Consider the following 27,533-nt stretch of genomic DNA (forward strand, 5'->3'; position numbering starts at 1 on the left):
CCTGAGCTATGGTGTGAGTCACAGTCACAACTCAGATCCAGCGTTGCTGTGGCTGTGCCGCAGGCCAGCAGCTATAGCTTTGATTCGACCCTCACCTGGGAACCTCCGTATGCCACAGGTGCAGCCCTAAAGAGACCAAAAAAAAAAAAAAAAAAATTTCACGTTTAAAAACCAACCCAACTATTCACAGAACATGACTTTCATGCATGGGCAAATGTAATGTGTAAAATGAATCTGATATTTTAAATAAGCATATGAGTTTTTATATGATACTGCTTATTTAACCATTTAATGCTTCTGATTTATGTAATAGAGCCATTCTCAGCACCCTCACCTGAAAATGAAGGATATTTCTTTATTTTCCTATATGACTCTGACACATGTATCTATATATGTATGCCTAAAACTATAGATGTGTTTCTGTACTATTCCATTTGACAGCCTTTGATTCCAGGTTAAAGACTTCTTGGATGAATTTGCCACTAGCTCTGACATTCTGTTTTTAAATCAAGTATCAGATAACGTCCCTGTGTACATGGTATTATTTTCTGTAATAAGTCACATCCTCAATGAGTTGACACTTGCTCACCTATTATAAGGTGGATTGTAGTGGTCTTTTTAAGTCTCTGTTTAAATGCATGTGTCTTCTCCCCACCCAGAGTAAAAGAAGCCGAAGAGGTGTGTAGGCAGAAAAAGGGAAAATCACTTTATAAAATAAAACCAAGGCACGACTCTGGAATCGTAAGTATTTATCCTGCTTTTTGACTTGTGATTTTCTTTGGCTTTTAAATACTGTTTTCTCAACGTACACAAACTCATGTAATAATATTTTAGTTATTTTCCTCTTAAGTTTGAACAAATAATGAGCTTCTGACTTAAAGAATCTCCTTTTCCTTCTGCCTTTAATTAGACCCAAAAGAAAAGCATTCAAAGTGTAACAATTAAGATAAATCCATTCAGAGGGTGCAGGTATTGGGGGGGGAGACCATCCTTCACTTTCCTCATCACACACGATCATAGCACAGCTGTTGTAGTTGGATGAGCACCACTGAGAGAGAAAACATGAAAGGCCAAGTGCCCTGCTGTCCTTTGTCTGAGCAAAGGGCCCAGGCCTGGCTTGTGGCACCTCTGTGGAGTTGGCTGCCTAACAGCTGTCAGCCAGAGTGTCAGAAGCTCATCTAAGTTTCCTTTGTTCATGTCTCCCTTCAAAATAAAAGCCAGGGGAGTTCCCATCGTGGCTTAGTGATTAACAAACGCAACTAGCATCCATAAGGATGTGGGTTCGATCCCTGGCCTCACTCAGTGGGTTAAGGATCCAGCATTGCCGTGAGCTGTGGTGTAGGTCGCAGACACGGCTTGGATCCCACGTTGCTGTGGCTCTGGCGTAGGCCGGCGGCTATAGCTCTGATTCGACCCCTGGCTTGGGAACCTCCATATGCCGTGGGTACGGCCCTAAAGAGACAAAAATAAATAAAGTAAATAAATAAAAGCCAAATTGTGCACCCAGTGAGGGAAGGGCTTGGTGCAAACGACAAGTTTTCCCCATGGTACTGTCACTGTTCTGTTGAATGTTTTGAGGAATTATCATTTGTGGCACAGGGTAAGTAAATGATGCTGTAAATCAAAAGTTAGAGTAGGCCTTAAAATAGCATTTTGAATTGAATTAGTCTAATGTAGTCTAAATAGAAAAGATATTAAAGTAACCCAAATTGGGATATAATTAAGCAGCCTTATTTACAAAGAGTTATATTTTCCCTTCAGTTTCTATCAAAATCTTATCTAACAATAAGTATTTTATTATGGTTTGGTTTATGTTCTTTTTGACAAAAGTACAATCTTTAAGTGTATAGAATAAGAAGGAATAATTATTAACCACAATTATGCTGTTATAAGGATAGAAGAAAAATCTCCTTAACCATGAAGTCGTACCAGTTCCATTTTCATATTTAAGTATTTGCACATTAAGAAAATGAGGAAGGGAGTTGATATGCTTTCACACTGATTAGAAGTTAAAACTTTTTTTCCTCAAAAACATTTGGTCATTTGTCTTAGTGAAAATTCTGAAAGATAGATAAAACAGGTTCTACTCATATTTTTCCCTTTATGAGCTTGTGGATCTTTAATGTTTTCTCAAAGAATGTGATTGAAATGATCAGATCAGGTTTAGGCTACTCTAAACTCCATACATTTTCAAATTTCTTCTTTCTAACTATAATTCTTATCTGGTGTGTTTATTTTCAGAAAGCAAAAATAAGCATGAAAACCTAAATAACAAAAAGCAAAATGAAAACAAGTGACTGCAACCACTTCCACAGAATTCAGCCAACCTGAGGGCAAGAAGGAAACTCATCATTTTGATCATTTTTCTTCTTGACCTAGTATATAATCTTTGTGTTTTCCAGACAGTTAGTTCACTGATTGTTGAATTTTACTGAAAAAGCAGTAGGCCAGTGGAGAATTTGACACCTTTTCTTTTTGTAAAAGTTTATGGTTATTATACCGATAGACCAAAACAGCATGTATAAGAGGCAGTATCTGCATTAATTCTGAACATGCTAAATATTCACCTAAAATGTACTTATTGTGAGAATATTCCTTATCGCAGAAAAACACCTTCCTTTCTACTGACAACCAGTACTGCACATCACTACATTTAGATTTCTGGGTAAAATGTTATTTCTAGTGAATTGTTTGTATCAGTTTCACGTCTACATATAAATTTTCTATTTTAAAATTTAAGTACCATTTATATATATCATAGTCAAGACTTTCCCAACTCTTGGGTTTGTCTCCATAACTATATATTTGTGAAAGAAGATTCTCATTTTTTATTCATCAGATAATGAATAGAAAAAAATATAGCAAAAGGAAAACCCTTCCTATAAATTAGTTAATACAGGCAGGAATCAGAATTTTAAGTTTAATGAGGGCCTTTATCACACTGTCCTTTGGGACCCTACTACATAAAGCCAGTCTGCAGCAAAGGTCAATTAAACCAAAGGTGTGCCCCCCGGTAACTTGCCATTGCCCTTCACAAAGAAGATGACACAGTACTTTGAAGGAATTTAAATAAATGATGTTCATAGAATTGCCACATATGACTCACTGTTGGGGAAAGAAAAAAAAAAAAAACTTTTGGTGGGACTGGCATCTGCCTAGAATTTGTTAGATACAGCTGCCCGAGTATTTTTGACATGACTGAGGTTGTCTTTGTGTTATGGCAGTTGATTAAAAAGTATAAAATGAGTATGCAATGATTTATTACCTGAAGGAGCACAGGAAAAGATTTTATTTTACTTTGAGAGAAAAAAAGTAAATCTTCACTGTTGCTGAGAGTACTTTAAAGTCAGATCACAATGCATTGTGATAGTTTTCTCTAACATTAAAAGGTTTAAAAAAATTGTTTAATGATATTTGTTGAGGTATGGTTGTGGATAAAAGGGAGAATTATTGCTACTGGAAACCAATTACAGAGAGCAACTTAAAAAGAAAATCTTCTGAATCATAACTATGTATTTATGTAAAGTATGGTCTCTTACCTTTCAGTTTGTAGTTTAAGTGCAAAGAAATATTAGTGGCTCTTGGGTTGTTGTTTTGTAGTCTTCCTGTCTCCTTCAGTCCCTCCAACGTGTATATTACCATCCTTCAATGAAATAATAGGGCATTTAACAAAGATCGCTATGTGCAATACTGTATTTAGTGTTTCTATTTTAATTTTTCTAGGATGTTAATTTATATGAAAATAAAATGAATAATAAAAGTTGTGACTGTTGTGTGTGTATTGCCTCAAGATACTTGAAAATACAGCCATTTTTTTATTGGTTTAATTGATTTACAGTGTTGTGTTAGTTTCTGGTGTGCAACAGCGTGACTCAGTTTACATATATGTGTTCTTTTGCATATTCTTTTCCATTAGAGGTTATTATAAGACATTGAATCTAGTCCCCCCTGCTGTACAGCTGGACCTTGTTGTTTGTTGTATTTATTGTAGGTTGTATCTGCTAGTCCCAAGCTCCTAATTTACCCCTCCCTCCCTTCTGCTAACCATAAGTTTGTTCTCTATGTCTGTGAGTATCTGTTTTGTGAGTTCATTTGTATCATACTTTAGATTCCACATATGAGTGATATCATATATTTATCTTCTTCTTCCTGACTTAGTATGATAATCTCTAGGTTCATCCATGTTGCTGCAAGGGTACAGCCATCACACTTAACACAGGAGGGAAATAAGCTGTCTGTGATTGAAGATTTTTTTAAAGTTCCTTTTTCAGGCTTAACAGTTGTTTGTTAGTAGTTAAGTATTTGATGAATGCTGGTTTTTAGAGATAAAATAATCATTCTACTACATCAAAACTTTCCTTCACAAGTTTAAATTTTCCTTATGTAATTTTGAGGAAGAAGTATTTCCCACTTAAGAACACCAATATATTAGTAGTTGTGAAGTTTTTTTTCTAAAAGTTAAAAATTAGGTACAAAAGTTCATTTGATACAGGTTAAGTGGTGAAGGGTTATTAGACTATGATTAAGCAAAGGAGAACATTATGGTTTAGAAGAGATGGATATAGAAGAGGAAATAGAATAAAAACAAATATTTTGCTAATGGAAAATTATGAGAAATTCTTTTCCTTCATGAATAAACTTTGCCTTTAGGTCTGATCTAATTTTCAATATAAACTCTTTTAACACCTGCATATTGGCTTGTCATCTACCTTGTACGAAGGCCTGCTGCTTATAACTGACATTCAAAGAGGAAAAGGTGGAGAGAGGGCGAAATGCATAAAGGGGACCAAATGTGCAGTGATGAATGGAAACTAAACATTTGGTGGTGAGCAAACTGTAGCGTGTACAAAAGTCAAAATACGGAGTTCCCGTCGTGGCGCAGTGGTTAACGAATCCGACTAGGAACCATGAGGTTGTGGGTTCAGCCCTGCACTTGCTCAGTGGGTTAAGGTTCTGGCGTTGCCGTGAGCTGTGGTGTAGGCTGCAGACGCGGCTTGGATCTCGCGTTGCTGTGGCTCTGGCATAGGCTGGAGACTACAGCTCCAATTGGACCCCTAGCCTGGGAACCTCCATATGCCGAGGGAGCGGCCCAAGAAATAGTAAAAAGACAAAAAAAAAAAAGTCAAAATACAATGTACACATGAAATTCATGTAGTGTAATAAACCAATGTTATCACAATAAAAAATAATTTAAAAACTTGAACTATAAGTTGAGGGGGAAAATGTAAAGCAACAATTAAAGGTGTTCTCTTGGGAGTTCCCACCAAGGCTCAGTGGAAACAAATCCAACTAGTATCATGAGGATGCGGATTTGATCCCTGGCCTTGCTTAGTGTGTCAGGGATCTGGCTTTGCCATGAGCTGTGGTGTAGATCACAGACGTGGCTCAGATCTGGCATTGCTGTGGCTGTGGCGTAGGTTGGCAGCTACAGCTCTGATTTGACCCCTAGGCCTGCGAACCTCCATATGGCTCGTGCAGCCCTAAAAAGCAAAAAACAAAAAAGAGTACTCTTGTGGTGCAGTGGGTAAGGATCACTGTTGTCACTGCAGGGACTCAGGTCACTGCTGTGGCACGAGTTGTATCCTGGCCGGGAACTTCCATGTGCCATAGGAATGGCCAAAAAAAAGGGAACGATTAAATTTCACTGTAATGTTCAATATAAAGAATACAAAATGCTACATCGAGAGAGTAGAGGGAAAAGGGAAATCCCCAGATGACAACCAGTCCTGGAAGGCACTGGAAGGTTCTGGGAGGGTCATTCCTTTTTTTTGGCCTCACTCATGGCATGTGGAAATTCCTGGGCCACGGATCAAACCTTCACTGCCACTGCTGCAGCAGCACTGGTTCTTTTACCCAGTGCACCACAGGGGAATATCCCGGAGCTTCATTTCTTTTAGGAGTTGCAACTAGTTCAGATTGATGGAGGGAGCAGAGCATAAAAGAGAAAGACTGGAGAAAGATAAGGGACTATATGGTAGAAACTAAATATTATATATGTAAGAAACCATTACAGTTTGGGCCAGGAGTATCTAGGGGTCACCATGCCCTCACTACTCTTAGCAGGGTGGTGGGTCAGCAGTGCTGATATCCCCAGGAGCTTGTTTGAAGTGCAGTCTTGAAAGTTCCAAATGGCTAGTGATGATGTTAAAGTTCTAAATGGTTAGTAATAGTGTTAGTTAAGATGATGAAACTTTTTTTTTTTTTAAGGGCCAAACCCATGGCATATGGAAGTTCCCAGGCTATGGGTATATTGGAGTTGCAGCTGCCAGGCTACACCACAGCCACAGCCGATCCAAGCTGTGTCTTTGACCTACATCAAAGCTTACGGCAACACTGGATCCTTAAACCATTGAGCAGGGCCAGGGATCAAACTCGCATCCTCACAAATACTAATCGGGTTTGTTACTGCTAAGCCAAAACAGGAACTCTGAGATGATGAAACATTTCTAAGAGAGGTAGAAAGCTGAAGGATAAGCATGGAAAACATAGAGGCCAAACAGCCCCCCACACCTGTGGAAGAATTAGTCCTACATAGAGAGTAGGAGGTGCGTGTGAGGCAGACTGGCCACAAGGACAAATGTGCAGGATCAGGGGCAACTGCTGAGGACCTTAACAAGAAACATTATGCAGTGGATCATGAAGCCAACAAATCATTGTAAAGGGCTGACATAACCTGTTTTCAGGTTAACAAAGCCTACTCTTGTACAGTGTGGAGGACAGAGTGTAGGAGCATGAAACTAGAGGTGAGACGATCACTGAAGAGCCTACTGCAATTCTGAGAAAGAGCCAGGACTCCATAAGATGTTACCACTAGAGATGGAAGCTTAGAACTGAAGAAAAGATATGTCAAGGAGTTCCTGTCGTGGCTCAGTGGTTAACGAATCCGACTAGGAACCATGAGGTTGCGGGTTCAATCCCTGGCCTCGCTCAGTGGGTTAAGGACCCGGTGTTGCCATGAGCTGTGGTGTAGGTCGCAGATGTGGCTCGGATCCCGCATTGCTGTGGCCCTAGCGTAGGCCAGTGGCCTGGGAACCTCCATATGCCATCGGAGCAGCCCAAGAAAATGGCAAAAAGACCAAAAAAAAAAAAATATATATATATATATATATGTCAAGGAAGTAAAATGTGTATGAGAATTTCATAAAGCTTTAAATATGAGAAGAAAACAGAATGGGTTTAAGATGACAGGGTGGTGTCCTGACTGTTATTTGGCAAGGTGTGGCTCTGAACATCAGCAAAGGCGAGACAGGAAATGCTTACCTCAAGTTTCTTTGTGACTGTCAGTGCCTCAGAGAAACCTTCCTTCACCAGCCTATGAAGAAAGGCAACTCCCTTGGAGTTCCTGCTGTGGCACAGCATGTTGAAGATCCATCATTGTCTCTGAAGAAGACAGTTTCATCCTTGGCCTGGGAACTTCCATATGCCATGGGTGTGGCCAAAACAGAAAAAAAGATAAAGGAAAAAAAAAAGTTACTAGCCCTGCCCACTGTCTCCCATCTCTGGAAGCACACATACCACCCGAAAACTACGAAGTAAGCTCTCACAAAATACCTAGGGGCGTTAAGACATATAAATAGCCCTCCAAGACAACAGAAGTTTTTTTCCAGAAACTCACAAAATAAGAAAAATATAAGCAAAATGAAGAAGCTCAGGAACCATTCCCAGGTAAAAGAATAGGAGAATTCACCTGAAGGAGAAAATAATGAAACAGATCTCTGCAGTCTAACAGACACTTGAGTTCAAAAAGGACAGAGTGAAAATACTGAAGGAATTAAGAGCAAAGAGAAATGAATTAAGATCAGATATGAACAGTAATGCCAATCACTTTAGAAAGGAACTAGAAAATATAAGGAGGAGTCAAGAAATATTAGAAAATTCATTTGCAGAGACACAAGCTGAGTTAAAGGCACTGAAGAGCAGAATGAATAATGCAGAGGAACAAATTAGTGACTTGCAAGTTAGCATAATGGAAATCACCCAATCAGGACAGCAGACAGAAAACAAAATGAAAACACATGAAAGCAATATAAGAGATCTATGGGATAATATAAAGTGGGCCAATCTATGCAAAATAGGGACTCCTGAAGGAGAATAGGGGATTGAAAATACATTTGAAGAAATTATGGCTGAAAACTTTCCAAATCTAAAGGAAACACATTATCAAGATACAGGAATAGGAGTTCCCGTCGTGGCGCAGTGGTTAACGAATCCGACTAGGAACCATGAGGTTGCGGGTTCGGTCCCTGCCCTTGCTCAGTGGGTTAACGATCTGGCGTTGCCGTGAGCTGTGGTGTAGGTTGCAGACGCGGCTCGGATCCCGCGTTGCTGTGGCTCTGGCGTAGGCCGGTGGCTACAGCTCCGATTCAACCCCTAGCCTGGGAACCTCCATATGCCGCGGGAGCGGCCCAAGAAATAGCAACAACAACAAAAAGACAAAAAAAAAAAAAGATACAGGAATAATGGAGGGCCCCAAACAAGTTGAACCCAAACAGGCCCACACCAAGATACAATAAAAATGGAAAAAGTAAAAGGATTCTAAAGGCAGCAAAAAAAAGAAAAGGCTTAATTATAAGGGAACACCCATAAGGCTATCAATTAATTTCTCTACAGAAACATTACAGGCCAGAAGACAGTGGCAAGATATATTCAAAGTTCTAAAAAGGAAAAATTTGCAGCCTAGAATACTCTACCCAGCAAGAACATCATTTAAAAGAAAAGGAGAAATAAGGGATTTCTCCAACAAACAAAAACTAAAAGAATACAGCAATGCTAAACCCATTCTAAAATAAATACTGGAAGGGCACCTCTAAATAAAAGAGAAGTAAAAAGAAATAGGATGGAGGAAATCACAAAAAGTAATGACTTGAATAGATCTAAAAGGAAAAAAAAAAACTAGTGTAAAAGTGACGATAAACACAAGGAACAGCAAAGGATAAGCATGAAGATGATAAAGAAGGACATCAAAATCAAAATGTGGGAAAGGAAAGTAAGAAAATCCAGACTTTTTTTAGAATGTGTTTGAGCTTGTATGACTATCAGGCTAAAGCAAGCAGATATAGGAAGGGGTTAACATACTTAAAAAACAGCAACTACAAATCAAAACCAGAGAGTACATTCACAAAAACTAAAGAGAAAAGGACACAAACATAAAATAAATCCTCCAAAAAAAAAAAAAAAAAAAAGGAAAGAAAAAAAGAAACATATAATCAACTGGAAAACAAGGTTTAAAAATCACAATAAATACATACTTATCATTAATTACCTTAAATGTCAATGGACTGAATGCTCCAATCAAAAGTGGCAGATTGGGTTAAAAAAAACCAAGAGCTTACAATATGCTGTCTACCAGAGATTACCTTAGGACAAAGGACACATATAAATTGAATGTGAGAGGATGGAAAAAGTTATTTCATGCAAATGGAAAATTTCATGCGAATGGAAAAGACCGGAAAGCAGGAGTTGTGATACTCATATCAGACAAAATAGACTTTAAAATGAAGGCCATAAAGAAAGACAAAGAAAGATACTATTTAATGATAAAAGAATCCATTCAAAAAGAGGATATTACATTTGTCAATACATATGCCCCTAATAAAAGAGTACCCATATACATACAACAAATACAAACAGACATAAAAGGAGAAATTGATGGGAATACAATCACAGTAGGAGATTTTAACACCCCACTCACATCAATGGACAGATCCTCCAGACAGAAAATCAATAAGGCAACAGAGATCCTAAACAACACAGCGGAAAAGAAAGACTTAACTGATAGTTTCAAGACATTACATTCCCCCAAATTAAGAACATTCATTCTTTTCAAGTGCACATGGAACATTCTCAAGGACTGACCACATTCTGGGGCACCAAACTAACCTCAACAAATTTAAGAGTACAGAAATTGTTTCAACTATCTTCTCTGACCACAATGGCATGAAACTACAGAAATCAACCACAGGGAAAGAAATGAAAACAAACTGACTACAGGGAGACTAAACAACATGCTACTAAAAAACCAGTGGGTCAATGAGGAAATCAAAAGGGGAATTAAAAAATACCTCCAGACAAATGATAATGAAAACACAGCCATTCAAAATCTATGAGATGCCAAAAAAGCAGTGCTTAGAGGAAAGTTCATAGCAATACAGGCCTTCCTCAGAAAAGAAGAAAATCTCAAATCAACAACCTAACATACTACTGAAAAGAATTAGAAAAAGAAGAGCAAAGTCAGCAGAAGGAAGGAAATCATAGGGGTCAGAGAGGGAATCAATAAAATAGAGATTCAAAAAATAGGAAAAATCAATAAAACCACTAGCTGTTTCTTGAAAGGATAAATTGACAAACCTCTGGCCAGATTCACAAAGAAGAAGAAAGAACTCATATATATAATAAAAATAAAAAGGAGAAATCTCAATGGATACAGCAAAAATACAAAAAAAACCATAAGAGGAGTTCCTGTCATGGCTCAGTGGTTAACAAACACAACTAGGAATCATGAGGTTGCAGATTCGATCCCTGGCCTTGCTCAGTGGGTTAAGGATCCGACGTTGCTGTGAGCTGTGGTGTAGGTTGCAGATACGGCTCGGACCTGGCATTGTTGTGGCTCTGGCGTAGGCTAGCAGCTGTAGCTCCGATTAGACCCTTAGCCAGGGAACCTCCATAGGCCGAGGGTGTGGCCCTAAAAAGAAAAAAAAAAAAAAATGCCACAACCAAGTGGGATTCATCTGAAATTCACAAGGATGCTTCAACATACACAAATCAATCAATGTCATACATCACATTAACAAAAGTCAAAAACCATATGATCACCGAAATAGACGCAGAGAAAGAATTTGACAAAATCCAACATCCATTCATGATAAAAGCTCTTACCAAAGTGGGTATAGAAGGAATATACATCAACGTAATATAAGCCATTTTTTTACAAACCCACAGCAAATATAATAGTGGAGAAAAGCTGAAAGACTTCCTGCTAAAATCTGGAAGAAAACAAGGATGCCCACTCTCACCACTTTTATTCCACATAGTATTGGAAGCTCTAGCCATAGCAATCAAACAAAAGAAATAAGAACTATCCAAATTGGAAGAGGTGAGGTAAAACTGTTACTCTATGCAGATGACATGATACCCTAAGGACTCCACACAAAAACTACTCGAACTGATCAGTGAATTCAGGAAAGTTGCAGGACACAAGGTTAATATTCAGAAATCAGTTGCATTTCTGTATACTCAAAATGAAATGTTAGAAAAGGAATATAGGTGTTCCTATCATGGCTCATCGGAAATGAATCTGACTAGCATACATGAGGACCCAGGTTCAATCCCTGGCCTCACTCAGTGGGTTGAGGATCCGACCTTGCCATGAGCCGTGGTGTACGGTGCAGATGTGGCTCAGATCCAGTGTTGCTGTGGCTGTGGTGTAGGCCAGCAGCTACAGCTCTAATTAGACCCCTAGCCTGGGAACCTCCATGTGTCATGGATGTGGCCCTAAAAAGACCAAAAAAAAGGAAAGAAACTTTGTGACAAAGAACAAACCAGAAGAAAATTTTCATTAAAATGTTTAAAAAAGGAGTTCACATCATGGCTCAGTGGTTAACAAATCCGACTAGTAACCATGAGGTTGCAGGTTCGATCCCTGGCCTTGCTCAGTGGGTTAAGGATTTGGCATTGCCGTGAGCTGTGGTGTAGGTCACAGACATGGCTCAGATCCTGCATTGCTGTGGCTGTGGTGTAGGCCAGCAGTTGTAGCTCTGATTGGACCCCTAGCCTGGGAACCTCCATATGTTGCAGGTACAGCCCTAAAAAGACAAAAAAAAATTTTTTTAAGAAAGAAAAGGAAATAAAAATACAATACCTATTAAAATCCCACCCCAAAAAATTAAATACCTAGGGATAAACCTGACCAAGGAGGTGAAAAACTTACTTGCTGAGAACTAGAAAACATTAATCAAGGAAATTAAAGAGGATTCAAAGAAATGTAAAGATTTAATATTGTTAAAATGGCCATACTACCAAAAGCAATCTATAGATTAAATGCAATCCTTATCCAATTACCCATGACATTTTTTCACAGATGAGAACAAACATTCCAAAAATTTCTATGGAACTGTAAAAGACCCAGAATTGCCAATGCAACCCTGAGGAACAAAAACAAAGCAGGAGGCAAAACTCTCCCAGACTTCAGAAAATATTACAAAGCTACAGTCATCAAGACAGTGTGGTACTGGTACAAAAACAGACATACAGACCAATGGAACAGAATAGAAAATGCAGAAATAAACCCACCCACCTGTGGTCTATTAATCTTCAACAAAGGAGGCAAGAATATAAATTGGGGAAAAAAGAGTCTCTTTAGCAAGTGGTGCTGGGAAAACTGGATAGCACCATGTAAATCAAATGGCTTAAAGACTTAAACATAAGACAAGACACCATAAAACTCCTAGAAGAGAACATAGACAAAACATTCTCTGATATCAACCACATAAATGGGTTTTTTTTTTTCTTTTAAGGGCCACACTGATGACATGTGGAAGTTTCCAAGCTCGGGGGCAAACTGGAGCTACAGCTGCCAGCCTATGCCACAGCCACAGCAACACAGGATCCAAGCCACGTCTGCAAACTACATCACAGCTCACAGCAACACCAGATCCCCAAGCCACTAAAGACGACCAGGAATCAAACCAGCAACCTCATGGATACTAGTCAGATTCATTTCTGATGTGCCACAATGGGAACTCCCCATACAAATGTCTTCTTAGGTCTTCTCCCAAGGCAACAGAAAAATAAAAATAAACCAATGGGACCTAATCAAACTTACAAGATTTTGCACAACATAGGAAACCATTTAAAAAAAAAAAAAAAAAAAAAGGAGATCCTGCTGTGGTGCAGCAGAAGCAAATCTAACTAGGAACCATGAGGTTGCAGGTTCGATCCCTGGCCTCACTCAGTGGGTTAAGGATCCAGCGTTGCTGTGAGCTGTGGTGTAGGTTGCAGACACGGCTCAGATCCCATGTTGCTATGGCTGTGGTGTAGGCTGGCAGCTGTAACTCTGATTGGACCCCTAGCCTGGGAACCTCCATATGCCATGGGTGTGGCCCTAAAAAGCAAAAAAATACAATACAAAAACAACTTATACAACTCAACAGCAAAAAAATCCCACAACCCAACTGAAAAATGGGCAGAAGACCTACATAGACATTTCTCCAAAGAAGATATACAGAGGGCCAATAGGCACATAAAAAATGCTCAAAAGCACTAGTTATTCAAAACTACAGTGAGGTACCACCTCGCACTATTCAGAATGGCCACCATTAACGAGTCAACAAATAACAAATGCTGGAGAGGGTGTGGAGAAAAGGGAACCCTCCTGCACTGTTGGTGGGAATGTAAATTGGTACAACCATCATGGAAAACAGTAATGGACGTACCTCAGAAAACTAAATATAGAACTACTACACAATCCAGTAATCCCACTCCTCGGCATCTATCCAGACAAAACTTTTATTGAAAAAGGTATATTCACCCTTACATTCACTGAAGCACTATTCACAATAGACAAGACATGGAAACAACCTAAAATGTCCATCAACAGATGAATAGACTAAGAAGATGTGGTGTATATACACAATGGAATACTACTCAGTCATAAAAAAAAGAAAAAACAATGCCATTTGCAGCAACATGGATTGAACTAGAGACTCTCATACTAAGTGAGGTCAGTCATAAAGAGAAAGACAAATATCTAACGATATTTATATCTGGGATCTAATATACGGTACAAATGAAACTTTCCACAGAAAAGAAACAAAGTTGTGGACTTAGAGAACAGACTTGTGGTTGCCAAGGGGGAGGAAGAGGGAGTGGAATGGACTGGGAATTTGGGGATGGATGCAAACAATTGCATTTGGAGTGGATAAGAAACAAGGGCCTGCTGTATAGCACAGGAACTATATCCAGTCACTTGTGATAGAACATTACGGAGGATATGTGAGAAAAAAATACACACACACACACCCGAGTCACTTTGCTGTACAGCAGAAATTGACAGAACATTGTAAATTGACTATAACAGAAAAAAAAAAAATCTCAAAAAAAAAAAAAAAAAAAGCCCTTCCCTGTGTGCACTATGATGAGAATCCGACTGTGGTTTGTGGCTTGTGTTGCTACAGGGAACGGGTTCAATACCTGGCCTGGTACAGTGGGTTAAAGGTTCTGGCATTGCCACAGCTGCAGTTTAGATTTAATCCATGGCCCAGGAACTTCCATATGCCATGAGTGCAGCTATTAAAAACTAATAATAATAAATAAAGCAAACAAAAAGAAATCACCCTTCCAGAAACCCATCACAGAGTTTGGGTCTTTTGAGCACTAGCTGCCCATTCTTCTCACTCAGCCCTACCACAACCTTTTCTCTGCTCCAGACTCCAAAGTTTCATTTTGTTTGGCCTCACCATGCAGTGGGCACACCAACTGGAGCTGGACAATACCTTCTTGCACTTGGCAAAACGGTTATGTGGTGCCTATGGTAACACAAATTGCATATTCTTTGGTTCCTATAATAAAGCAAAGCATTTTTTAAATTATTGTACCACAAAAGAAACCACAGATGTAAACATGGATAACTCTCAGATCTTGTTGCTAAACACTCAAACATAAAATTTAGATTCTCCAAACTTGATTAGACACCCAATTTACAATTTGATATACAGCACTTTCTCCTTACCTACACATTAGCAATTGGTGTTAGCACAAGTCCAAGTGCCCAATGCACAGAGAGGCCAAACAACCCAGGACGTCAGAGTTTGGAGCAGAGAAAGTTTTATCACAAGGCCATACAAGGAGAAGAGTGGCTTGGGCCCCAAAATATCCCCAACTCCCTGAACCAAACTGCAAAGCATTTTTAAAGGCAAAGTGAAGGCGGGGCAGGGGGCGGGGGCAGGCTTGGTTGTTGCCAACTTCTTGGTGCAGAAATCCTTTGTTCTTGCAGCTGTCCACAGAGGGCAGGTCACGATGTTCTGGTAAACCTCCAGCAAGACACAGAGAGAAGCTTCAGAGAGAAGCTAAAGCAGAGGACATGGGGGAAGAGCCTGCCCCAAGAAGGCCCTGCAGGGTCCTGCTCGGTTACAATTGCATCCCTTAAATAGTTTCAAATAGTCTTGTTTGATGAAAAAACTCCCAGCAGCAGAATCTTACTAATGGAGGTTGTGGTTAGGAGGACTCTATGTGCCCTTAGTTTATATCAAACACTCTCTCGTTCCCTCTCATTGAGTGGGCTCAGGCCGTCAGTGCTCCATCAGGAAGAAGCAGCCCTACTCAGAGAGCAGAGTCATGGGGGTGGGGGGTGGGGTGAGGGAAGGGTCGGAGAAGCAGCGGGCAGGCCCGGAGAAGGTTGGTGAAATGAAAGGTAATAAGGCCCCATTCTGTATGAGGCCCTGGCAAACACTGCCTGAGGAATGCCGCTCATTTCCTTGTGCTAGTATTTCCGAGGTTACTCTGTTCTCTCTGTCCTCATTCATACTCCCTCTCAATCTCTCTCTCTCAGTCTCATCTGGATTTAGTCATGATCTTTGTTTCTACTACTTTCTTCAGCTCTAGCTTCTCCCACAAACTCCAGTGCTATTTCTTAAAATGAGATGCTTTTATTTAGATTATGTCACTGTCCCTGCTGACCCAACATCGCTAAAAACCCATGTGTCATGACCTTCTAACCAGGCCCTCCCTTATGCCACTTACCCTCTTCTTAGTCACCAAATTCTGCAAATATTTCATTTATTTGTCTCTTCCTTCCAGATCCAATTCTATTACCTACTCTGGCCCTAATCTTCCATCTAAAGTCCTGCAAGAGCTGCTGAGCTGGCCCATTTAGATATGGATTCTGTTCCCTCCAGTCATCTTACATATTGTGACTAGAATAACCCCTGATCCAATTTGTCAGTAATTTTCTATTCCCCATAAAAACAAATGGCACTTCCTCTGCCCCTCTTTCAAGGTCATACGTATACTTTATGCTCTGTCTCCTCCCTCATCCCATCCTCTGCTCCTCTCATTCTTAACACCCAGGCTCAGGTGAATATTACATTGTTCCACCAGATACCTCTTTGGGGCTGATGGACCCACTCATCCTGAGATAGGAGGTAGATGGGCCCCTGGGCTGAGAACAGCTGGGACTTGTCAGGCTGAGTAAATTGTGCCTTGCTTCTCTTTGACATGTCAAGGAGAAAGTTAATGCTGGGAGCTGAGTTTGGCTGGAATAAAAGGATAAGATGACAACAACAGTCATTCCTGGGGTCAAAGAGACCTCCCTAATTACACATGCACAGAAAGACTCCTAGGGGCCAAAAAGGGAGTGGGCACCCTAATAAGTCCTAATGTCATCCCAGAACTCTTTGCTCCGGAACCCATCTTGGCCAAAAGATGTGCACGCAGATTGGGGAGGGCCTTGTGTGTGAAAGATAAAACGACATGATTGGCCAAAGGAAAACAAAGACCCACAAGAACTGTCCCATAAAGTGATTTAAACCACCTCTCTGGTGTACTCCTCATTCAGGAGGATGCCCACACCCACACTCCTCTTTAGGGTGTATACTACTTCTTTGCTTCTGACTTAAACTATTTCTCTATGTGCTCTCCCGCATGTTGTACTGTGTTTCTAACAATAAACTTTATACCTGTTTTTACAGTTGCCTTCTTGAAACAGCCTTGCTTTCAATAGGGAATAAGAGTCAGGGCACTTCTGCTTTTAGACTCTAACTGGTCTAGTGGCCAGGATTCCTAGTTTTCATCCAGGCTGCACAGGTTTATTCCCAGGCAGAGAATTAAGAGCTTGATTCAAGCCATCACTCATGCTGTCTCTCCAAGATCAAGCCCACCCCTCGACACTCCTGAAAAGAGCAGCTGCAAATGGCTCGGAGATGGAGGCCTCCTAGGCAGTGCCTTTAGTGGCACTGCATGCCTCACCTGAGAATGGCCTGAGACCAGGGGCTGGCTGATGTTGGCGACAAGCATCAATCTTGCTTCAATTTGGCACAACTCTAATACACCAGTCCAGCTCCAGAACTCCTGTAGGTCAGATTGTTACCGATCTGGGTCCTTGGCCTTTCTTAATCAATAAAAATTGACAAGAAGCCAGACAAGAAAATTAAGGCAAGGCTTTAATGGGGCCACTTCTGCAGTTGGGGGGGGGGGCGCGCAACAATAAAAAGCAAGTTCCCATGCTTGCTTGCTGAGAGTAGAGAGGTGAGCTGGTTCCTTTTATGGGGCAAGGATAGGGGGTGGGTCCAGGGGTCAAGCCAGAGTGGTGGCTAAGGTGGTCTTCCCACCCCTTTGGGGTGGCATGTGTACATTGCTTTTACTTCCCACACCCTGCTTTTACTTCCCACACCCTGCTTTTACTCTTGGCTCTTCAGAAGTGGTAGTTGGGTTTTTAGATTTTTTTGTATCTTCTTGCTCATAATTTGCCCCAGCTACACATGTCCACAGTCACTTTTAGTTCCCTACAGTTCTTTGTATTTTTTTTCTCAAGTAGATGTTTGTCTAGGTGCAAGCACTGTAGCTACTGCAGCAAGGTGTCCCAGGTCCCAGCCTGTCTCTAGATGAGGTCTTGATTGCAACCAAACTTCTTTTTCTGATCCTTTTTTCCCTCAATTCCTTGCAGGCCTATATCATAAGAGAATTTCCCAATAAACTTCTGACACACAGCTCTTGCTCCTGGAGTTTAGCAAACCAAACTAAGACAAGCAGTTCCAGGAGTGGTTCAAGAAGGTGTGCTCTAACAGGGATTTCAAGATCGATCATTCACTGGCTGGTTCCCAAGGATGGTCCCTGGGGTGCCATGGAAGTGCACTTTTAGTGTATTTCCCAAGGATAAACTCCTCTCTGAAGTATAGCATTCCTGGGCCAGGAATTGAACATGCACCACAGCAGTGGCCCAAGCTGATGCACTGACAACACCGGGTCCTTAACCTGGTGAACTCCACAAGAAATCCTCAAATATTAATAAATACATTAAATTAAAGTGGATCAAATGCCAGTGTGAAAGGAAATATTTTCAGGCTGCATTAAAAACATAAAAGATCTACATATATATAATATGTAGATCTACATATATACAAAAAGTTTAAAATTGAAAAGTTGAAATTAAAAGGGTAGAAGATATATACTATGAAAACACAAACTAAACAAAAACTAGTGTAGCCACATTAAAATATCTGTTAAATCAAAAGACTGCTAGAAAAAAAGTTACTTCATAACAACAGTAGATTGAGTTCTAATGAAAGATAAAACAATTTCAAATTTATGTGTACCTAAAGACTTAAAATAGACAAGGGGAAAACTGACAGTTCTACTAGAGAGAATAAATAAATGCAAAAACAAAGAGAAATTTTGGCCCATTCAGTAACTGGAGTAACTGGTCGGATTTTTTTTTTTTTTTTGTCTTTTTGTCTTTTTAGGGCTGCACTTGCAGCATATGGAGGTTCCTAGACTAGGGGTCTAATCAGAGCTGTAGCCACCGGCCTACACCACAGCCACAACAATGCCACATCCAAGCCACATCTGCAACCTACACCACAGCTTGTGGCAATGCCAGATCCTTAACCCACTGAGTGAGGCCAGGGATTGAACCTGCAACCTCATGGTTCCTAGTCAGATTAGTTTCTGCTGAGCCATGACAGGAACTCCTGGTCTGATTATTTTATTCCCTCAATGAGGATGAGAGATGTAACAACTGTGTAAGAGGTTTTAAGGAGATGGGATTAAAATGGCAGAGTAGAAGGACCCAGCTCACTTTCTCTCATAAAGGCAACAAAATTACAACCACCTGCTGAACAACCTCCAACCAGATAAACTGCCACCTATCAAAAAAGGTATCCTACTCCAGAAGACAAAGAGGAGGCCACATCATGGTAAGAGGGGCAATTACGTGATATATGCAACCCCATACCTGTTGGGTGGGTGGCCCACAAATTGGAAAGTAACTGTATCACAGAGACTACCTATGAGAGTGAGAGTTCTGAGCCCCACATCAGGTCCTCACTCCTGGGGATCTGGCATTGGGAGAAGGAGCCACCAGAGTATCTGGCATTGAGGGTCAGTGGGCTTGTGTACAGGGGCTCCACAGGACTGGGGGAAATGGAGACTCCACTCTTGAAAGGCACACACAGGATTTCATGTGCACTGGGTCCAAGGGCAAAGCAGAGACTCTATAAGAATCTGGGTCAGACTTGTCTGTGGTTCTTGGAGGATGTCCTGGAAAAACAGGGTGTATCTGTGGCTCATAGCGGGGGAAGGATATTAGAGGCAAAGGTCTTGGGAATTATCATCAGCAATCATCAGCATGTGTTCCTCTAGAGGTGGCCATTTTGGAAAAATCTGGCCCCACCCATCAGGGCTGAGAAGCCACAGGCCAAACAAAAATCACAGCCCCACCCATCAGCAAACACACTGCCTAAAGACACCCCAACCACAGCCAGGGACACAGCCATCTCTAATCTCAACCAGAAACAAAGCCCCACCCACCAGAGGGTTAAGAATCAGCTTCACCTACCAGTGGGAAGGCACCAGCCCCTCCTACCAGGACGCCTACAGCAAGCCCCAATACCAATTTCAGCCACAAGGGAGGCAGACATCAGAAGCAAAAGAGGCTACAATTCCATTGTGTACAAAAAGGAGACCATACCAAAAATCTATACAAAATGAAAAGGCAGAGAATTGTGACTCAGATAAGGGAACAAGAAGAAAAAAACAGAAAAACAGCTAAGTGATCTGGAGATTACAAACTTCAATGAAAAAGACTTTAGACTGATGATGGAAAAGATGATTCAAGATCTCCAAATAAGAGTCCCCATTGTGGCTCAGCAGTAATGAACCCATTTAGTATCCATGAGGATACAGATTCCATCACTGGCCTTGCTCAGTGGATTAAGGATCTGGTGTAGCTGTGAGCTGTGCTGTGGGTTGCAAATGCAGCTCAGATCCGTCACTGCTGTGGCTGTGGCAGCTGCAGCTCTGATTCACCCCTAGCTTGGGAATTTCCATATGCCACAGGCATGGCCCTAAAAATAAAAAAAAATGTTAATTAAGGGAGATGGGATTAAGATGGTGGAATACAAGGACTGGAGCTGAACTTCTCTCCTAAAAACAACAAAATTCACAACTAAAGGCTGAGCAATCTTCAACCAAATGGACTGGAAACCTTAAAAAAGATATCCTACTCCAGAAGACAAAGAGGAGGCCACATAAAGAGGTAGGAGGGGTGATTACACGATATAAGAATCCCCATACCTCCCAGGTGGGAAGCCCACAGACTGGAAACTAACTGGTTCACAGAGACTCACCTACAGGAGTGAGAGTTCTGAGCCACACATCAAACTCCCACATGTAGGGACCTGGCACCAGGAGAAAAACCCCCGGAGCATCTGGCATTGAAGGCCAGGGGGGCTTGTGCACAGGAGCTCCATCGGACTTGGGGAAATGGAGACCCCATTCTTAAAAGGTGCACACTGACTTTCACGTGCACTGGGTCCCAGGGCAAAGCAAAGTCTCCATAGGAATCTGGGTCAAACCTGACTGCAGTTCTTGGAGGACATCCTGGGGAAACAGGGGTGAATGTGGCTTGTTGTAAAGGAAGGTCATTGGAAGCAAAGCTCTTGGGAATATTCAGCAGCAAGCCTTTCTCTGGAGGTGGCCATTTTGGGAAAATCTGGCCCCACCCATCAGCCCTGAGAAGCCCCAGGGCAAACAACAATCCAGGTGGGATCACAGCCCCATCCCTCAGTAAACAGGCTAAAGACCCCTCAGGCAAAGAGCTACTCTAATCTCACCCAGAGAAAAAGGCCCACCCACCAGAGGGATTAGAATCAGCTTCACCTACCAGTGGGCAGGCATCAGCCCCTCACATCAGGAAGCCTACAGCAAGCCCCTGTACCAACATCAGCCACAAAGGGGGCAGATGCCAGAAGTAAGAGAGGCTACAACTCTATTATCTGTAAGAAGGTCATCACACTAAAAACCTATAAAAATGAAAGACAGAGAACTATAACTCAAATAAGGGAGAAAGAAAAAAACCCAGAAAAACAGCTAAATGATCAGGAGATTCTCAGCCTCCAAGAAAAAGACCTTAGACTGTTGATGCTGAATATGATGCAAGACATTGGAAATAAACTGGAGGCAAAGATGGAAAACATATGGGAAACACTGAGCAAAGAGATACAAGATATAAAACTTAAACAAGAAGAGATGCAAAATATAAGAACTGAAATAAAAAATTCACTAGAAGCAGCTAACAGCAGAATACAGGAGGCAGAAGAATAAATAAGTGAGGTGGAGGACATATTAGTGGAAATTACGGATGCAGAACAGAAAAGAGAAAAAAGACTGAAAACAAGTGAAGAGAGTCTCAGAGAACTCTGGGACAACGTTAAATGCACCAACATCCAGATTATAGTGGTGCGAGAAGGGGACAGAAAAAATATTCCAAGAGATAATAGCCAAAAAATTCCCTGACATGGGAAAGGAACCACTCACTCAAATCCAGGAAGCACAACGAGTACCATATAAAATAAACCCAAGGAGGAACACCCCAAGACACATATTAATCAAACTGACCAAAATTAAAGACAAAGAGAAAATACTGAAAGCAGCTAGGGAAAAGAAACAATTAACATACAAGGGAGCCCTGATAAGGCTATTGGCAGATTTTTCAGCAGAAACTCTGCAGGCCAGAAGGGAGTGGCATGATATACTTAATGTTATGAAAGGAAAAAACCTCCAACCAAGATGACTTTACCCAACAAGGCTCTCATTCAGATGTGAAGGAGAAATCAAAAGCTTCACAGATAAGCAAAGGCTAAGAGAACTCAGCAACACTAAACCAGCCTTACAGCAAATACTAAAGGAACTTCTCTAGGCAGAAAAGAAAATACAGCAACAGGAAACAAAAACACCACAAATGACAAGGCTCACAAGTAAAGATATACATACAGTAAAGACACAAAATTATCCATGCACAACTATGCCACCAAAATAAGAAATCATGAGAAGAGATGGGTACAAATGCAGGACACTGGAGATGAACTTTCAATTAAGAGAACAACAACTTAAAACAATCTCATATACATACAGACTCATATCAAAACTTCAGAATAACTGCAAGCCAAAAATCTACAATTGATACACAAACAAATAAGAGAAATCAACTCAAATACAACACTAAACATAGTCATCAAACTGCAAGGGGGAGAACAAGACAAGAAGGGAAGAAAAAAGAGCAACAAAAACAAATCCAAAGCAATTAATAAAATGGCAATAAGAACATACATATCAATAATTACCTTAAATGTTAATGGACTAAATGCCCCAACCAAAACACATAGACTAGCTGAATGGATACAAAAACAAGATCCATGCATATTCTGTCTTCAAGAGACCCACTTCACTTCACTTCACATACAAACTGAAAGTGAGAGGATGGAAGAAAATATTTCATGCAAACAGGGATCAAAAGAAAGCTGGAGTAGCAATACTCATATCAGACAAAATAGACTTTAAAATGAAGAACATTTTAAGGGACAAAGAAGGTCATTACATAATGATCAAAGGATCAATCCAAGAAGAAGATATAACAATTTTAAATATCCATGCATCCAACATAGGTTCACCACAATATATAAGGCAACTGCTAACAACCTTAAAAGGACGAATTAACAATAACACAATAATAGTGGGGGACTTTAACACCCCACTTACAACAATGGACAGATCAACCAGACAGAAAATCAATAAGGAAACACAGGCCCTGAATGAAGCATTAAACCAGATGGACTTAATAGATATTTATAGGACATTCCATCCAAAAGCAACAGAATACACATTTTTCTCAAGTGCACATGGAACATTCTCTAAGATTGATCACATCCTGGGCTATAAGTCAAAATCGGTAACTTTGAGAAAATTGAAATCATTATCAAGCATCTTTTCGGACCACAACACTATATGACTGGAAATCAACAACAAGAAAAAAACCTGCAAAAAAACACAAACACGTGGAGACTTAACAACATGCTACTAAACAACCAATGGCTCACTGAAGAAATCAAAAAGGAAATTAAAAAATACCTAGAAGCAAATGACAACAAAGATACGACACTCCAAACCTATGGGATGCAGCAAAGCCATTCTGAGAGGAAAGTTTATAGCAATACAGGCCTACCTCAGGAAACAAGAAAAAGCTCAAATAAACAAGCTAACTTTACATCTAAAGCAGCTTGAGAGAGAAGAATAGACAAGACCTAAAGTTGGTAGAAGGAAAGAAATCATAAAGATCAGAGCAGAAATCAATGAAACAGAAACAAAGAAAACCATAGAAAAGATCAATGAAATGAAAAGCTGGTTCTTTCAAAGGATCAACAAAACTGATAAACCCATAGCCAGACTTGTCAAGAAAAAAAGAGAGATGACACAAATCCATAAAATTAGAAATGAAAAAGGAGAAGTAACAATGGACATCACAGGAATACAAAGGATCATAAGAGACTACTCTATGCAACTATATGCCAATAAAATGGAAAACCTAGAAGAAATGGGCAAATTCTTAGAAAAGTACAATCTTCCAAGGCTAAACCAAGATGAAATAGAAAAGATGAATGGACCAATCACAAGAACTGAAATGGAAACTGTGATTTAAAAACTTCCAACAAACAAAAGTCCAGGACCAGATGGCTTCACAGGCAAATTCTATCAAACACTTAGAGAAGAGCTAACACTTCTCCTTCTGAAACTATTCTGAAAAATTGCAGAGGAAGGGATACTCCCAAACTCATTTTATGAGGCCACCATCACCCTGATACCAAAACCAGACAAAGATACCACAAAAAAAAAGAAAACTAAAGGCCAATTTCACTGATGAACATAGATGCAAAAATCCTCAACAAAATACTAGCAAACTGCATCCAACAATACATTAAAAGGATTGTACATCATGATCAAGTGGGATTTATCCCAGGGATGCAAGGGTTCTTCAATATCTGCAAATCCATCAGTGTGATACACATTAACAAACTGATGAAGAAAAACCATATGATCCTCTCAATAGACAAGAAAAAGCCTTTGATAAAATCCAACACCCATTTCTGATCAAAACCCTTCAGAAATTGGGCATAGAGGGAACCTACCTCAACATAATAAAGGCCATATGTGACAAACCCACAGCTAACATCACTGTCAGTGGTGAAAAGCTGAAAGAGGAGTTCCCGTCGTGGTGCAGTGGTTAATGAATCCGACTAGGAATGATGAGGTTGCGGGTTCGGTCCCTGCCCTTGCTCAGTGGGTTAATGATCCGGCGTTGCCGTGAGCTGTGGTGTAGGTTGCAGATGCGGCTCGGATCCCGAGTTGCTGTGGCTCTGGCGTAGGCCGGCAGCTACAGCTCTGATTAGACCCCTAGCCTGGGAACCTCCATATGCCACAGGAGCTGCCCAAGAAATAGCAAAAAAGAAAAAAAAAAAACTGAAAGAATTCCTGCTGAGATCAGGAACAAGACAAGGATGTCTGCTCTTGCCAATACTATCCAACATAGTTTTGGAAGTTCTAGCCACAGCAATCAGAGAAGTAAAAGAAATAAAAGGAATCCAAATTGGAAAGGAAGAAGTAAAACTATCACTATTTGCAGATGACATGATACTATACCTAGAGAATCCTAAAGACGTTACCAGAAAACTGTTAGAGCTCACCCATGAATTTGGCAAAGTTGCAGGATACAAAAGTGATACACAGAAATTGATGGCATTTCTATACACTAACAATAAAAGAGCAGAAAGAGAAATTAGGGAAGAAATCCCGTTTACCATCACATCCAAAAGAATAAAATACCTAGGAGTAAACCTACCTAAAGAGACAAAAGACCTTTACTCTGCAAACTATCAGACACTGATGAAAGAAATCAAAGATGACACAAATAAATGGAAAGACATACCATGCTCTTGGATTGGAGGAGTTAATATTATCAAAATGATGATACTACCTAAGGCAATCTGCAGATTCAATGCAATCCCTACCAAATTACCAAGGACATTTTTCACAGAACTTGAACAATATATTTTAAAGTTTGTTTGGAAGCACAAAAGAACCAGAATAGCCAAAGATATCCTGAAAAAGAAAAATGGAGCTGGAGGAATCAGGCTCCCAGACTTCAGACTATACTACAAAGCAACAGTCATCAAAACCATATGGTACTGGCACAAAGACAGACATATAGATCAGTTGAACAGGATAGAAAGTCCAGAATTCAACCCACACATCTGTAGCCAACTAATCTATGACAAAGGAGGCAAGAATATACAATGGTGAAAAGACAGCCTCTTCAGTAAGTGGTGCTGGGAAAACTGGAGAGCCACATGGAAAAGAATGAAATTAGAACACTCCCTAACACCATACACAAAAATAAACTCCAAATGGATTCAAGACCTAGATATAAGACCAGACACTATAAAACTCTTAGAGAAAAACACAGGCTAAACACTCTCTGACATAAACGACAGCAACATCTTCTCAGATCCACCTTTTAGAGTCATGACAGTAAAACCAAAAATAAACAAATGGGACCTAATCAAACTGAAAAGTTTCTGCACAGCAAAGGAAACCCTAAACAAAATGAAAAGACAACCCACAGGATGGGAGAACATCTTTGCAAATGAATCAACTGACAAGGGATTAATCTCCAAAATTTATAAAGACCTCTGCAGCTCCATACCAAAAAACAAACAACCCCATCCGAAAATGGCACAAGATCTAAACAGACAGTTCTCCAAAGAAGACATACGGATGGCCAAAAAACACATGAAAAGATGTTCAACATTACTCATTATTAGAGAAATGCAAATCAAAACCACTATGAGGTACCACCTTACCCCAGCCAGAATGGCCATCATCTAAAAGTCTACAAACAGTAAGTGCTGGAGAGCGTGTGGAGAAAAAGGAACCCTATTACACTGTTGGTGGGGTTGTAAATTGGTGCAACCACTGTGGAAAACAGTATGGAGAGGCCTCAGAAAACTAAAAATAGAACTACCATTTGATCCAGCAATCCCACTCCTGGGCATCTATCCAGAGAAAACCATGACTCGCAAAGACCCATGGACTCTGATGTTCATTGCAGCATTATTTGCGATAGCCAAGACATGGAAACCTAAATGTCCATCGACAGAAGAATGGATAAAGAAGATGTGGTACATGTACACAATGGGATATTACTCAGCCATTAAAAGGAATGAAATACCGGCATTTTTAGCAACATGGATGGACTTAGAAATTATCATGCTAAGTGAAGTCAGCCATACAATGAGACACCAACATCAAATGCTATCACTGACATGTGGAATCTGAAAAAAGGACAGACTGAACTTCTTTGCAGAACAGACACAGACTCACAGACTTTGAAAGACTTATGGTCTCCAGAGGAGACAGTTTGGGGGGTGGGGAGATGTGCTTGGGTTGTGGGATGGAAATCCTGTGAAACTGGATTGTAATGATCATTATACAAATATGGATGTGATAAATTCATTGAGTAATAGAAAAAAATGCAAAAAATGCAAAAAAATCTATTAAAGGACTTCAAAATGTAAAAAAATTAAAAAATTAAAATTAAAAATAAAAAGATCTTGGAAATAAACTGGAGGCAAAGATTGATAAATTACAAAAAAATTTGAAGTAATAGAAGACTTGGGAATAAGCAAGCAGAGACGCAAAATACAATAACAGAAAAAAAAAAATTCATTAGAAGCAACCAAAAGTAGAATACAGGAGACAGAAGAATGAATAAGTGAGATAGAGGACAGACTCATGGAAATCACTGACATGGAACAAAAAAGGGAAAAAAGACTGAAGAAAAATGAAGAAAGTCTAAGAAAACTATGGGACAACTCTAAACATTCATATTACAGCAGTACCAGAAGGAAAAGAGAAACAGAAAGGGCCACAGAAAATATCTGACGAGATAATAGCCAAAAACTTCCCTAACATGGGAAAAGAATGACTCACTCAAATCCAGAAAGCACAGTAAGTACCATATAATATAAACCCAAGGAGGAACAACTGAAGACACATATTAATCAAACAGAAAAAAATTAAAGACAAAGAGAAAATATTGAAAGCAGCTAGGGAAAAGAAATAAATAACATACAAGGGAACCCATTGGGTTATCAGCAATAAGTTGATCAGAAGATTTTTTCAGCAGAAGCTCTGCAGGCCAGAAGAGAGTAGCATGATATAAAGTGATGAGGAGTTCCCGTCGTGGCGCAGTGGTTAACGAATCCGACTAGGAACCATGAGGTTGCGGGTTCGATCCCAGGCCTTGCTCAGTGGGTTAAGGATCTGGCATTGCCGTGAACTGTGGTGTAAGTCACAGACGTGGTTCAGATCCTGCATTGCTGTGGCTGTGGTGTAGGCCAGCAGCTACAGCTCTGATTAGACCCCTAGCCTGGGAACCTCCATATGCCACAGGAGCGGCCCTAAAAAGACAAGAGACAAAAGATTAAAAAAAA

At 40.3% G+C, this 27,533-nt stretch overlaps 1 protein-coding gene and 1 long non-coding RNA gene across 13 annotated transcripts in view; one reads left to right on the top strand and one right to left on the bottom strand.

Moving 5' to 3' along the window:
* Positions 1-3,764, top strand: part of FMN2 (formin 2) — a 305,517-nt gene extending 301,753 nt beyond the window's left edge. For 6 of the 7 annotated variants that reach the window (XM_021081836.2, XM_084996812.1, XM_084996813.1 and 3 more), the window contains 2 exons: positions 660-741; positions 2,242-3,764. In XM_021081836.2, the coding sequence (XP_020937495.2) occupies positions 660-741; positions 2,242-2,268 (109 nt within the window). In that variant the 3' untranslated portion in view covers positions 2,269-3,764. Of the gene's footprint in view, positions 1-659; positions 742-2,241 lie in introns of those variants that run through there. The other variant, XR_014827783.1, reaches the window with a different exon arrangement.
* LOC146396692 (uncharacterized) overlaps positions 1-27,533 on the bottom strand; it is a 91,822-nt gene that overhangs the window by 38,615 nt on the left and 25,674 nt on the right. For 3 of the 6 annotated variants that reach the window (XR_014827802.1, XR_014827801.1, XR_014827800.1), the window contains one exon: positions 3,540-3,643. This is a non-coding gene — a long non-coding RNA (uncharacterized LOC146396692). Of the gene's footprint in view, positions 1-350; positions 3,644-27,533 lie in introns of those variants that run through there. The other 3 variants (XR_014827797.1, XR_014827798.1, XR_014827799.1) reach the window with 2 other exon arrangements.

The sequence above is a fragment of the Sus scrofa genome, chromosome 14 (genome assembly GCF_054392235.1).
Source record: "Sus scrofa isolate SSC_HxYL_T2T_F1_AM1 chromosome 14, Sscrofa_HxYL_maternal_Yorkshire_Landrace_v2.0, whole genome shotgun sequence".
In the NCBI taxonomy this organism is placed as follows: domain Eukaryota; kingdom Metazoa; phylum Chordata; class Mammalia; order Artiodactyla; family Suidae; genus Sus; species Sus scrofa.